The following is a 15,322-nucleotide window of genomic DNA, read 5'->3' as shown; positions in this document are numbered from 1 at the left end:
GAACCTACTATATAGCACTGGGAACTCTACTCAGTGCTTGGTGAAGAACTAAATGGGAAGAGAATCCAAAAAAAAAGAGGGAATATATGTGTCTGTTACCAATTTTACCCAAGAGGTCATTGAGTAACCTTGGCTTTCCCAGGACACTATTGATTTATGCCTGGTACAATTGGTATAATTACTTGGTATAATTATCAATAGTGCCTCATTTCACTCTCAAAATCATATGGTCAATAAATGAATCATATGACCAATAAATCATATAGTCATCTGGATTATAGTTCACTTAAAATATTGTTATAATCTTCCTTTAGTAAAGTATATAAGCTCATATTATTTACTTTAACAATGTAAAGTACTAGAAACAAAGCAGAATTTCTTGGCTCCAAGGAGATAATTTATTTTTTATTGCACTGGATAATGTCCTTAACCCTGATTTGACTTTGTCCTTATACCTTGTCTCCATTCCTTAATGTCCTAGAAAAGCATGAAGCAGTCATGTAAAATAAAGGCAGGGAAGTATAGCAACACTTCTGAATTTCTTCCCCCAGTGCTTTCAATTCCAAGGAATTTCTGTATAGAATAGATTTTTTTTTTTTTTTCAAAAAAAGAATTGCCTAAGTTATAGAGAAAAGCTTCCAGGATATCTTTCTTGCCCTTCATACATCTTTGACCATGTAAGAGGGTGACTGTCAGAGAAACATCAACAAAATTAACACACAAGGTATTCCTTTATATTGACAAAAAAAAAAAAAAAAAAAGGAAGAAACAGGTTAACTCACAAGTCAAAATGGAGATATCTGAAACATTCCTTTCTGTTTGATTTGTGTTGTTGGAAACAGAATTCAGAAGCGTCTGGAAGATATATAATGGACGACATCTAAGGAACAGCTATAAATAAAGGAAACATCAGTTAGTTTGAATGGCTTGGAGCTAATTCAAGTGCAACAAAAACAAGTTCATGTCATCAAAATTCCATTCAACGTTCATGTTACTGCTCCCTTGTTCATTGTCCCCTTACCCTCAGTGGGATTTGAAGACCTTCTCTATTCTTCTCAAGTGTTCTATTTAACACCATTACTACACTCTTAACAGTTAGCAGGTGATAGGTGAAAACAAGTCATCAGGTAACCCATCATGTAGACATCTGCAGAGGTTCTAATTTTCTGTATTCACCATGGAATAGGATCACATTCATTCAACCTTTCCGATGAGACCTCCCAATTCTTTTCCAATTTACCTGTCTTTATGTACTCTTTTTTTTCTCTCTCTCTTTTTTAAGTTATGAAAGTATGATAACACATTCACATGAGACTTGGAAAACATAGAACAAAGTTATATATAGTTCCACTGCATGTGTGCATGTACGTGCACTCGATTGTGTTGGACCCTTTACAAGCTCATGGACTGCAACTTGCCAGGCTCCTCTGTCCGTGGGATTTCCCAGACAAGAATACTGGAGTGGGTTATCATTTCCTCCTTCAGGGAATCTTCCCCACCCAAGGAGAGAACCCATGTCTCTTGCACCTGCTGCATTGGCAGGCAGATTCTTTACCAATTGAGCTACCAGGGAAGCCCTTAGTTCCACTATATATTACAATTACTACTTTAAAAAAATGTACATTACCATATGTAAAATAGATAACCAGTGTAACTTTGATGCATGAAGCAGGGCACCCAAAGCCAGTGCTCTGGGCCAACCCAGAGGGATAGGGTGGGGAGGGAGGAGGGAGCGGGATTCAGGATAGGGGAGACACATGTATACCTGTGGCTGATTCACACTGATGTATGGCAAAAAAATCAAAATACTGTTAAGTAATTATTCTCCAATTAAATTAATTAAAAAAAGAAGCCTGAAAATTTTTAGAAATTAAAAAAATACAATTATTTTTTAAGTAGACAAATTAAGATTTTCAGTTGGAGTTTCAATATCAAACTCTCAAAAATTAAAAGAATGAATATACAGAAAAGTAGAAGGATATAGTAGACCTGAAAAGTACCATGAACCAATTCAACATAATTAAGATTTATACAATTTTCACTCAACAGTAGTCTAACCTACTCTTTTAATTTTTCCCTCCTCACTGGGCCCTATGCTGAGATGAGTCATAGTATCTTTAAAACTTTTCCTGGCATCATGAATCTTCTCTTGAGATATAAAAGGTATTTTATCTTGCATTAACTTCCAAGATTCTTAAGAGGAAATCTGGAGTTTAAGGTTTGTTTTCATGCTTCTTCTTCATTCAGATTTCAAGTGGTCTCTAACTATCCTCTTTGAGGTCTGACACATACTACAACATGGATGAGCCTTGAGGACATTATGGTGAGTGAAATGAACAGTCACAGAAAAACAAATATTATATGATTCAATTAAATGTAAAGTTAAATGTAAAATTCATTTATTGACTATTACCCTAGTCAAATTCACAGAAATAAAGAGTGGAATCAGGCTTGCCAGGAGGCAGAGGAAACAGAAATTGAGGAGTTGTTTAGTGAGTATGGTGTTTCAGTTTTGCAACATGAAAAGAGTTGCAGAGATTGATGGCATAGCGTTGGGAATGTACTGTACACTTAAAATTGGCTAAGCCAGGAGATTTAATGTTATTTATTGTTCTTTAGTTGCTAAGTTGTGTCCAGTTCTGTGTGGCTCCATGGACTGCAGCCCTCCAGGCTCCTCTGTCCATGGGAAGTCCCAGGCAAGAATACTGGAGTGGGTTACCATTTCTTCTCCAAATGTTATGCATATTTTACCACAATTTAAAACAATTTTTTTAATTGGATGAGAGGAGTGTAACCAAGGTAGTGAAGGTCTCTGGAAGCCCCAAACTTTGAAACTTCCTTCTTTAAGGAAAAATCAGCTCAGAAGAATGATCTCTGAAAAGAAGTAAGTAGCAGTCAGATAAGGTAATTTCCGAAAAGACCTCACAACCACTCAGTAAGGAAGCCATTAATGGCACACATCTGTTCTTCTTTTCTTCCAGTTTGAAAGCTATGTTTTTCATTTTTTATAAATGCAACATCATAATTGCAGTTAGATAATCATTTGCATAATTTTTGATTTATTATTTCAATCCACCTTAGTTTAAAAGCTTTATTATGTGTATCACTCATATTACCAGCATTCAGTCCACATTGCAGACCTTAGTAAACACTTAAGAAGTACTTGTGTGAAATGTTATCAATATTTCACCCAAATTACTTATTACATGAAAAATACCCTTGTCAGAGTCATCTGTAAATTGTCAACCAATTATTTTTAGACACACTTCAGTCTTTGGAGATAAGCAGACTAGGTTTTGAGCTTACTTTCTGCTTCTTATTGCTCATGTGACCTTAAGAAATTTATTTATCCTCTATGAATTTCAGTTTTTGAATCTTAAATTTAGGAATAATGTATAGAGCCTGTTTGGAAGTTAAGTAAAACATCAGCTAGAAGGCATGATGCCATGGGAACTAACAAAGAAAGAGTTTCAAGAATAATGCAGTTAACAGTGAAAAACCTCAAAAAGTTTAAATAATGCATTAAGAGTAGTGACAAAAACTATTTACTATATGCCTATATTAAGCCACATACTGGAAACCTGAGTTGGGTTAATCAGGTTCAAAAGATACAAAATAATCCAGGTAGTAAAACCAGAAAGGGCAAAGGTCACTGAGACATTTAACCACATTCAGGTTAATGCTGAGGACAAAATCTTTTGGATTGGAGCTTGCTGTGTGTTATAAGAAAATGAACAGGTATATTGTTCTGGATAGTAGGGGTTGGGGCATTCTACAGTTGGGAATTTGGTATTTTTGCTACAGTCAAATATTAAGAAAAACAACAACAGCAAAATAAGCATGAGCATAACTTGATCTGATTTTCCTGTATTTTAACTTAAGTAAGATCAAGTAGAGTTGTAATATGTGAGGATAAGATAGATAATTAAGTGGCTTATAGTCCAGAGGATGACTTTTTATCAGTGGACAATTCTAAGGGGGAAGAGAATCCTGTAACTTAATCTGCAGGAGTGATTATTTAAAATATACCTCACAATTGGAAATACATAATTGCCCTCTCCTTCCTGACTCTATAAAAAACAAAAAAACAGAAATCACGGGGAACAAGAAATAACAAAGAAATAGACTTCCATAGCTTACCATATGAACCAGCAACTCTAATCACTGTAGATCCTTGCTTTCTGAAACTGTGATATAGGAATTTTTCAATGATATAGAAATTTTCCACTCAGATGGAGAGAGCAAAAGTGAAGGGCATGAAAGCCATTTATCAGGAATGGCCAAGAATTAATGTTCTTACCCAAATTCTCCGTGCCTGTACTTTAAAAATACCAAGAAATAGCTGCAGACATACCACAAATCATACCACAAACCTTGGTTCTATTCCTATTTTCCCCATCATCCATATTCAGCAGGGAGGAGTGATCCTTCTCACAGTCGCTGTCGCACGTATTACAAATTATTTTGGTAGAAAAGTTATAGAAGTTACTTCCATACTGTATCCATATCTCTGAACATAAGTGAAGCGCTGGGTCTGAATAAGGACAGTCTATAAAGATATGATACATACACACACATGCATGACAGGTATGCACAGATATAGTATAAATTAGCATATACATCAGAATTTCTAAATATTTGCATTATACATTCAAATGATTAACAGGAGTTATATTTTGAAAGAGATGATTGCTTAAAATACGAGAGAAGGAAAAGAACACAGCCTGAGATGAAATAGATTTGGATCTGGAGCAATCTGAAGATTGAAGAAAAATCATGGCTATAAAGGGAAAAAATAATGAAGGGAATATTCAAAGCACTCAGAGAAAACTTCAGAATGTTTTGTTTGCTGCAAAAAAAAAAAAAAGCAAGACCTTAGTCTGTATCTATTCTGATATTTACCACCTCGGTGTTTTCAGTGATATTTCTATAAGACTCTTCTCTAAATGATTCAAATAGATTTCAGGTTGAAATCCAACTTCTTCCCATTATTTATAGGAACACTCATGGCACTCCAGTGTTATCTCTTAATCCACTTAGTTTCCTGTCATCCATTTATCTTGAAAATCTTAAATTTTTCTTGAGAATGTCTTGCTATCTCATTACTTTTATGGAAACACTCATCTAATCCCTGCATTAAATATTGTACTCCATTCAGTGTGAACTGTTTCCTCCAACTATATGGTTTATTGCACTATGTGTTCATGTTTATGAACACTTATTACACTGAATTATAATTTTTCTGTTTACTTGTCTGCTTCTCCTGTCACACTCAAGATGAGAAATTGTTGTAACTGTTATACCAAAAAAAAATTATATTCTCTAGGTTTCCCAGGTGCTTGACATATGGTGCACAGTGCATCTTTTTGATAAAAGAAGATAAGAAGTTAAGAGAGGAAGGAAGAAAATCATTGACATTCATACAATTTTCAGGGGAGGAAAGGATATTGTTAATCTCTAAAAATATTGAACGAGCTATCTGGCAAGGCCTTGGTTTCTACTATCATTGTTGACACCATACTTTATATCCAACTTAATCTGAACAGGAAAGTTGCCTGTTCATCACTCCTCCCTGGTCTTCCACCCTTAAAATATATGTATAAATATAGCTGATTCACTTTGTTGTACAGCAGAAACTAAAACATTGTAAAACTACAACAAAAATTTTAAGAAATAAAGTAGAGGGCCAAAAGAAAAAAGTACTCAGAGTTCTCACTTCTAGAGAGATCTAATGGAAAAACTATCTTCTTTATTTTTTAAAATAACAATAGAGGCAATCCACACTAGCCATCACTTCCTTTCTTGAGTATCAACAGAGAAGCAAAAATCCTAGGGTATATAGGAGCACCAGCACATGAAAGGAGAAGGCAATGGCACCCCACTCCAGTACTTTTGCCTGGAGAATCCCATGGATGAGAAGCCTGGTAGGCTGCAGTCCATGGGGTCGCTAGAGTCAGACACGACTGAGTGCCTTCGCTTTCACTTTTCACTTTCATGCATTGGAGAAGGAAATGGCAACCCACTCCAGTGTTCTTACCTGGAGAAACCCAGGGACTGGGGAGGCTGGTGGGCTGCCGTCTGTGGGGTCGCACAGAGTCGGACACGACTGAAGCGACTTAGAAGCAGTACATGAAAGAGAATTCTCATGATTAAAGAAAACGAAAAGAAAAAACAGCCTTCCTCCTCAAAATGATTTCAAAAAAACAGACTGATATTTTAAAATGTATCTCTAATCAATTTACAAAGATGTCTCCAAAAGAGTATATACATAAGGTAAGAATAGGATGCTACAAAAACAAACAAACAAACTTAAGAATCATTCAAAAATATGATAGCCAAAAAATAATCAATAGATTAAAAAGTAAAATTTAAGAAATCTTCCAGAATCTAGTGTTAAAATAAACAGAAAATATAAAGGAAAGATGAAAACTTGTAAATCTGAACATCCAAAAGAGAGAAGTCATGGAAAAAACAGAGGAAATGAAATGAAGTAAAAAATAAACTATAAGGAATAGCACATATACTCCCTAAATTTGAAAGCCCTAAACTTTCAGATTGAGAAGACTGCAGCACGCCAGGCTCCCTTATCCTTCACTATCTCCTGGAGTTTGTTCAAATTCTTGTCCACTGAGTTGGTGATTTTATCTAACCAGCTCATCCTCTGCAGCCCTTTCCTCCTTTTGCTTCCAATCTTTCCCAGCAAAAGAATCTTTTCCAATGAGTCAGCTCTTCGCATCAGGTGGACAAAGTATTGGAGCGTCAGCATTAGTTCTTCCAAAACACTCATACACAAGAAAAACCCAAAATGTCAGGACCCCAGCAGCTAAAGTTGGGTCATTTTTATAAAATAAAAATTATATTGGGGACAGACTTATTAACAACATTGTTTCCCAGAGACAATGAAGTAACTCCCTTAATTTTCTCTAAGAAGTGAATTTTTAGCCATGAAATTTATAGCTAGCCAAGTTAAAGACTTATTTCAGACATATGAGAATACAGAATATTTATCTTCCATATACCCAGCTAAACACCATCACAGCTAAACTCCATTAAAATGTTTAAATGTCAGTACTAAAGAAGGAAGAAAGAAGGGCTTTAAGAAAACCTAGTCTAAGGAGACAGAAGGCAATTCATTTGAAAAAAAATAATTAAACATAGAAAGAAACTAAGTACAGATAGATGAAAATGCTTATTTAACAGAAGAATCTATACATGTTTACCATATTTTTATGGTTTTTCTTTAATTTTGTAAATATTTCAGGACTTTGAACACAATGAAAAAGAAGAGAGAAAACTGGAGAACACTATGTTACTGATAACTCTGAAACAGAAAGATCTTTCACTTTTATTTTCCTTCCGCTTTAACTCTTCAAAGTACTTGGAAGTAAAGTTATTCAACACTTTAGTGTGTATTCTAACATATTAAAATGATGTGCTCACCTGAGACAGTTGTAGGCATATCTGTGGGTAATGTGGTTGTTTCCATATGATCTGTTACATTCAGTTGTACATCATAAACTGTCTTGCTGTTAAAAATGAGCTTGTAGTAATCTGTAATTCATATAAGGAGATTAATAACTTTCACATAGAATCTTCCAATAAATTATACTAATAACACAGAGTTATTTAAAAATTTAATAAAAAGCATGTTTTAAAATGATAGCTACATAAGAGTAGAATATCAACTTTACATACTTTTAAGATTAACATTTATTTGAAATAATAATGTTTGATGTTACTCAACAGAGTACTAGTTCTTATATAAGGAAATGCCCAAATAAGTTTAAAAATACAAAATGAAAAATGTCTATGTGATGCACAGATTTCAAAATAAAAGACTAATTCAATAGTTAGTTTTTAAAAATGCAAACCACACTTTTGAGACCAGGAGTCACCAGAATACATTGGTGAGGCTTCGTGTTGTAACTTTTGAGTTTCTTGGACAGAAATAACCATATTTTATGGATATAGAATTAGTAAATACTAGCCTCAGAATTAAAAAAATAAGAATTTCAGAAAACAGAAATCATGTACCTAAGAATATCAGAAGATTAAAAAAACATAATATATCCATTTTGTGGATTATTAAACAAAACCCATCTTTTCTACAAGACTGATATTAGTTTACTTGCCAGCCCTTAATCCTAACAGAATCTTTAAGTTTTATGAGAATTAAATGAGAAACAATCACGAAGAATGGACACAAAGAAACAGTTATTGCCGTGCTGCTGCTACTGCTAAGTCGCTTCAGTTGTGTCTGACTCTGTGCGACCCCAGAGACGGCAGCCCACCAGGCTCCCCCGTCCCTGGGATTCTCCAGGCAAGAACACTGGAGTGGGTTGCCATTTCTTTCTCCAATGCATGAAAGTGAAAAAATACAGTGAAGTCGCTCAGTCGTGTCCGACTCTTAGCGACCCCATGGACTGCAGCCCACCAGGCCTCTCCATCCATGGAATTTTCCAGGCAAGAGTACTGGAGTGGGTTGCCATTGCCTTCTCCAATTATTGCCGTAATCATCCTCTATTTCCTTAGAATGCCTTTGTACCCACTCTTGTAGGAGGGAATGGAAAGGGAATAAGTGTTTCCCAATGGCATTCAGGCTTGAGAAGAGATACTTCAAAAATGTCATGAAAATGAAGAATTTATTTCTAATAAATGGACTCCTCATGAAAACTCTCAGGGTATAAATTAGTATATTTCTGTTGCATTAATTTTATAACTTTTAGAAACATAGGCTTTACATTACTCTCTTCAGCATTGGTTGTACTGAAGGAATCTGATATTAAGATAGCCTAAAAAGAATGACTAGTGTTACATGGGCATACAAAAATGAAACCTGTTTTCCTCTGTTTATCTGGAAGTTTTATACGGATATGTCTTGGGATTTGGATTCATTTGCAATATGCCTAAGAAAAGTAAGGGACAGCCTCAGAAAAGAGTGAACACTTACGCATTAAGCCCAGGGCTCCCAGTCCAGCCAGCACCACCAGGTTCAACAACAGTGAAACAAAAGCAATAGGGTACCACACCTTTGATGGAGCGCTGTGTCCTGTGAGGAGAATGACAAGAAGTCAAGCATTTTATGTTACTTCCTCTTTCCTTAATTCCCTCCAACTCCTGCTCTTCTATACATAGTGGTATCAGACTTCTAAAGTTTAATTTAAAAAATTGCTTGCAAAGTCAATGAGACCTCATTTATATTCGGCCAACATAAACACACCTGTACATTCACATCTGACACTAAAAACACAGAATTTTATATAAATGTGATCATATGACATATTCTGGGTATTTTATGAACACTCTCACTTATATTTTAGCAGTAGTTTTTCCTCACTAACTTCTTAGTCTTTTTCTCATTGATCTACCTTCCTAGCCCCAGGTGATTAATGTTAACCACCTGCTGGGTGTTCTTCCTTATGTTTTCCAGGCTAGATTTTTGTTTCCTTTTATTTTTAACTTTTTGAATTTTTAATTGGAATAAAGTTGCTTTACAATGTTGTGGTAGTTTCTGCTTTACAGCAACATGAATCAGTTATGAGTACACACATATCCTCTCCCTCTTAAACTTCCCTTCCAGCCCCAAGCATCCTGTATCCTGCAATATTGTGAAGTAATTAGCCTCTAATTAAAATAAATAAATTTAAATTAAAAAAAAAAACTTCCCTTTCAGCCCACCTCCCCCATCTAGTTCATCACAGAGCTCTGGGCTGAGTCCAGGATAGTTTTGAAATATGCTATTTAATATAATTGCTAATCCTTTCTCTGATGATTAATTTTTTTTTCAAGTGATGTATTTAATATGTTAGTAGAAAAATCAACTCTCCAACCCAAACTTGTATAATACTTTCATTCCCTCACTGCTTCTCTCCCTAACTCTAGGTTATATGGTGAGAGTTTATTATAAATGATTCTAGACTATGATAAACTTTCTCTTACAATATATCTGTTTTACTTAAAGATTGTTTAGCACTTTTATTATTGCAATTTTCATAGTCATGCCATTATCAGCTATTGCTTTTTTGCACACCTCTAAATGTCCCCTTAAACTCTAATTAATTAATCATGGGACTGAAAATTTTCTTGAGTATTTCTCAAATGGAGTATATGATGATTTTTTAATTTTGCTAAAATGGATAAATTGTATCTTTTCTGATTTTAGGATAAATGAATTGCAGCCAAAGATGGAGAAACTCTATACAGTCAGCAAAAACAAGACCAGGAGCTGACTGTGGCTCAGATAATGAACTTCTTATTGCCAAATTCAGACTTAAATTGAAGAAAGTGGGGAGAACCACTAGACCATTCAGGTATGACCTAAATCAAATCCCTTATGATTATATAGTGGAAGTGAGAAATAGATTTAAAGGGCTAGATCTGATAGACAGAGTGCCTGATGAATTATGGACAGAGGTTCGTGACATTGTACAGGAGACAGGGATCAAGACCATCCTCATGGAAAAGAAATGCAAAAAAGCAAAATGGCTGTTTGAGGAGGCCTTACAAATAGCTGTGAAAAGAAGACAAGCAAAAAGCAAAGGAGAAAAGGAAGGATATAAGCATGTGAATGCAGAGTTCCAAAGAATAGCAAGGAGAGATAAGAAAGCCTTCCTCAGCGATCAATGCAAAGAAATAGAGGAAAGCAAGAGAACGGGGAAGACTAGAGATCTCTTCAAGAAAATTAGAGATACCAAGGGAACATTTCATGCAAAGATGGTCTCGATAAAGGACAGAAATGGTATGGACCTAACAGGAGCAGAAGGTATTAAGAAGAGGTGGCAAGAATACACAGAAGAACTGTACAAAACAGATCTTCACAACCCAGATAATCATGATGGTGTGATCACTGACCTAGAGCCAGATATCCTGGAATGTGAAGTCAAGTGGGCCTTAGAAAGCATCACTATGAACAAAGCTAGTGAAAGTGATGGAATTCCAGGTGAGCTATTTCAAATCCTGAAAGATGATGCTGTAAAAGTGCTGCACTCAATATGTCAGCAAATTTGGAAAACTCAGCAGTGGCCAAGGACTGGAAAATGTCAGTTTTCATTCCAATCCCAAAGAAAGCAATGCCAAAGAATGCTCAAACTACCACACAATTGCACTCATCTCACATGCTAGTAAAGTAACACTCAAAATTCTCGAAGCCAGGCTTCAGCAATACGTGAACCGTGAACTGCCAGATGTTCAAGCTGGTTTTAGAAAGGGCAGAGGAACCAGAGATCAAATCGCCAACATCTGCTGGATCATCAAAAAAGCAAGAGAGTTCCAGAAAAACATCTATTTCTGCTTTATTGACTATGTCAAAGCCTTTGAATGTGTGGACCACAATAAACTGTGGAAAATTCTGAAAGAGAAGGGAATACCAGACCACCTGACCTGCCTCTTGAGAAACCTGTATACAGGTCAGGAAGCAACAGTTAGAACTGGACATGGAACAACAGACTGGTTCCAAATAGGAAAAGGAGTTGTCAAGGCTGTATATTGTCACCCTGTTTATTTAACTTCTATGCAGAGTACATCATGAGAAATGCTGGACTGGAAGAAGCACAAGCTGGAATCAAGATTGCCAGGAGAAATATCAATAACCTCAGATATGCAGATGATACACCCTTGTGACAGAAAGTGAAGAGGACCTAAAAAGCCTCTTGATGAAAGTTAAAGAGGAGAATGAAAAATTGGCTTAAAGCTCAACATTCAGAAAACTAAGATCATGGCATCTGGTCCCATCATTTCATGGCAAATAGATAGGGAAACAGTGTCAGACTTTATTTTTCTTGGCTCCAAAATCACTGCAGATGGTGATTGCAGTCGTGAAATTAAGACACTTACTCCTTGGAAGGAAAGTTATGACCAACCTAGGTAGCATATTGAAAAGCAGAGACATTACTTTGCCAACAAAGATTCGTCTAGTCAAGGCTATGGTTTTTCCTGTGGTAATGTATGGATGTGAGAGTTGGACTCTGAAGAAGGCTGAGCACCGAAGAATTGATGCTTTTGAACTGTGGTGTTGGAGAAGACTCTTGAGAGTCCCTTGGACTGCAAGGAGATCCAGCCAGTCCCTCCTAAAGGAGATGAGTCCTGGGTGTTCATTGAAAGGAATGATGCTAAAGCTGAAACTCCAATACTTTGACCACGTCATGTGAAGAGTTGACTCACTGGAAAAGAGTCCGATGCTGGGAGGGATTGGGGGCAGGAGGAGAAGGGGATGACAGAGGATGAGATGGCTGGATGGCATCACTGACTTGATGGACATGAGTTTAAGTGAACTCCAGGAGTTGGTGATGGACAGGGAGGCCTGGGGTGCTGCAGTTCATGGGGTTGCAAAGAATCAGACACAACTGAGCAACTGAACTGAATTGAACTGAACTGAATTGAAGATATTTTCTTTCCATATCTACTCAATACTAAATGGTAACTAGTTACTTTAATTACTTCCTTGTTTATATCTATTCTTTTTATTGTTTATGGAATCTTATTATTTATATTTTAGATTACTTGGTTTTATTATCCAAGTCCATCATGATTTTCATGTCTCTTTATTTTATTTTTTTTTTTTGTATGACATTCTAGGACCTGCAACTGGGCCTTAATGATCATTCATTCTTTGTATGAAAGTCATGTTTTTTCAAATTGAAAACTTTTAGTGCCATAATTTAATATCATAAATTAGTTTGATTATCTTTCTCTTGTAGGGATTCTGTTTTACTTGGAGCTGTTTGTTGGGCTTTTTCTTTTCCTCTGGTTCTGTGTTTCCTATGGTTCTGGGTTCCATAAAATTAGTAACTTTTATTTGTTTTCCCTTGGCTTTACTGACTTTTAAGATTTGATACCAAGCTTTTGAGTACTTTGTGTGTGTGAAGTCACTCAGTTGTGTCCAACTCTTTGTGACCCCATGGACTGTAGCCTACGAGGCTCCCCCATCCATGGGATTTTCCAGGCAAGAGTACTGAAGTGGTTTGCCATGTCCTTCTCCAGAGGATCTTCCCCACCCAGGGATCAAACCTGGGTCTCCCATATTTTAGGCAGATGCTTTACCGTCTGAGCCACCAGGAAGTCACTTTGAGTACTTTGAGTGGCATCAAATCTATGTGTGATGGAATGCACAGGTGTTTCTTTTACTAAGTGCCAGTGGAATGTCAGAAAACAAGGTCTTCATTTTATACCCCATAAAAGAAGAAACCTGGTCCATTGTCTTCTGAGATGCAAAGTCTGAGGCTTTCCATGATTTAGGATTATAGAAGACCTTTCCTGCATTCTTATTTAGTTTCCACATTAACCCTCAGAGGCCAAAAAGATAAGCAAGTCTTCCCAGGACCACATAAGAAAGTTGGCACCATCTTTTTTCTACAGAGTCTAATAAATCTCAAGAGACTGAATCCTTCCTAGGCACCAGAGAGACCTGAATCTAAGCCTTTTATTTGTGAATCTTCAGGCTCTTAATGAGGTCAGTGGTACACAAATCTTTTCTTCATTGGCACCATAAGAGTTTGGAGTACATACCATCAATCCACTGCCTGGTTGCTAGCCCCAACAGTAGCTCCTTACATGGGCTTAGGTATTTGCCAGTAGGAAATGGGAAAAAAAGGCAGAATGAAAGTACATTTGAGCTGATTGAAATGCTAATTAAAACCAGTCTGAAATGAACAGTTATAGATGCATCATCCCTTTACCTTGATTTTTCTCCTAAAACTCCAATAAAATATAGAAAGTAGTTAAAGAAGGCATATAGATTCATAATAACAAAGAAAGGAAACCACAGAAATGGCCTTTGGGAAGGTAGGTAACAGATACAAAAGCTATTACTAACTTTGTAGGCACTTAGAAACTGAAGCAAAGTCAGTAGTGAGGAAACAAAAGTGAGCTGACTCTTGCGTAAGAACCCCAAAGGCTCCTGGTATTTTATCTTTCCAAGTGGAGGTATGGGTGAGTCTGAAAACTGAAAAAAATGCCCGAAAGTTGATATAAGATATGCATATTCCCTCCTATGTATTTTTCTCTTCACTTTGTAAAATGGTTACCCTCTCTTACCCATTATAACAGAAGAATGCCCAGGGAGGAGTACTGGAAGATTCATTCAACTCCAGAATAGTCAACTGGCTCAAGAAGGGGGAAAAAATTTCAAATATCAAAAATTGGGTTTCTCAGTGAATTGCTCCAGTTCATGAATGCTACTTCAGTTCATCACTTCATGGCAAATAAATGGGGAAACAATGGAATCAGTGACAGACTTTATTTCTTGGGCTCCAAAATTACCACAGATGGGGACTATAGCCATGAAATTAAAAGATGCTTGCTCCTTCGAAGAAAAGCTATGACCACCTAGACAGCATATTAAAAAGCAGAGACATTACTTTGCCGACAAAGGCCCAACTAGTCAAAGGTATGGTTTTTCTAGTTGTCATGTATGAATATGAGAGTTGGACTATAAAGAAAGCTGAGCACCTAAGATTTGATGCCCTTGAACTGTGGTGTTGCGGAAGACTCTTGCTGACAGGAGATCTAACCAGTCAATCCTAAGGAAATCAGTCCTGAATATTCACTGGAAGAACTGATGTTGAAACTCCAATACTTTGGCCACCTGATGTGAAGAGCTGACTCACTGGAAAAGACCCTGATGCTGGGAAAAATTGAAGGCAGGAGGAAAAGGGAATGACAGAGGATGAGATGGTTGGATGGTATCACTGACTCAATGGGCATGAGTTTGAGCAAGCTCCAGGAGTTGGTGATGTACAGGGAAGTATGGCATGCTGAAGTCCATGGGGTCACAAAGAGTCACACATGACTGAGCAACTGAACTGAATTGACTGATGAATGCTACCATTTAGCAAGCCCATCTCACCTACACAAGCTCTCATTAAATCAGTTTAGTACCACACACTTAACTGAGTAGAGACAACCAAGGATCATTTGATATTTGAGGAAAGCAGCCAATATGAGGCTGAAGAAACAGAAAACACAGACAATAAGAATTTAGGGAAAGCATAAATAATGCAATGAGAACAGTTCAAAAACTCTGTAAATAAACAGACTCTCTTATATGACTGTGTTAGTCATTCAGTCACGTCCGACTCTGCATTCCCATGGACTCGCCAGGCTCCTCTGTCCATGGAATTCTCCAGGCAAAAATACAGGAGTGGGTTGCCACTTCCTTCTCCAGGGGATCTTCCTGACCTAGGGATCAAATCCAAGTCTCCTTCATTTCACACAGATTCTTTACCATTTGAGTCACCAGGGAAGACCTTATAAGGCATGGAGGTATATAAATGTAGAAAACAATTTTGTCAGTTTCTTATACAGTAAACATAAGCCATCCAAACCA

General features: G+C 36.7%; 1 protein-coding gene across 5 annotated transcripts in view; it reads right to left on the bottom strand.

The window, feature by feature from the left end:
* LOC133248146 (C-type lectin domain family 12 member B-like) overlaps window positions 1-15,322 on the bottom strand; it is a 36,121-nt gene that overhangs the window by 2,083 nt on the left and 18,716 nt on the right. For 4 of the 5 annotated variants that reach the window (XM_061417920.1, XM_061417923.1, XM_061417921.1 and 1 more), the window contains 5 exons: window positions 8,951-9,049; window positions 7,441-7,551; window positions 6,038-6,115; window positions 4,374-4,549; window positions 783-891 (listed from right to left, as the gene is read on the bottom strand). In XM_061417920.1, the coding sequence (XP_061273904.1) occupies window positions 783-891; window positions 4,374-4,549; window positions 6,038-6,115; window positions 7,441-7,551; window positions 8,951-9,049 (573 nt within the window). The remainder of the gene's footprint in view (window positions 1-782; window positions 892-4,373; window positions 4,550-6,037; window positions 6,116-7,440; window positions 7,552-8,950; window positions 9,050-15,322) is intronic. The other variant, XM_061417922.1, reaches the window with a different exon arrangement.

This window comes from Bos javanicus, chromosome 5, assembly GCF_032452875.1.
Source record: "Bos javanicus breed banteng chromosome 5, ARS-OSU_banteng_1.0, whole genome shotgun sequence".
Classification (NCBI taxonomy): Eukaryota; Metazoa; Chordata; class Mammalia; order Artiodactyla; family Bovidae; genus Bos; species Bos javanicus.
The sequence above is the reverse complement of the archived record's forward strand: the minus strand, read 5'-3'. Positions and strand labels throughout refer to the sequence as shown.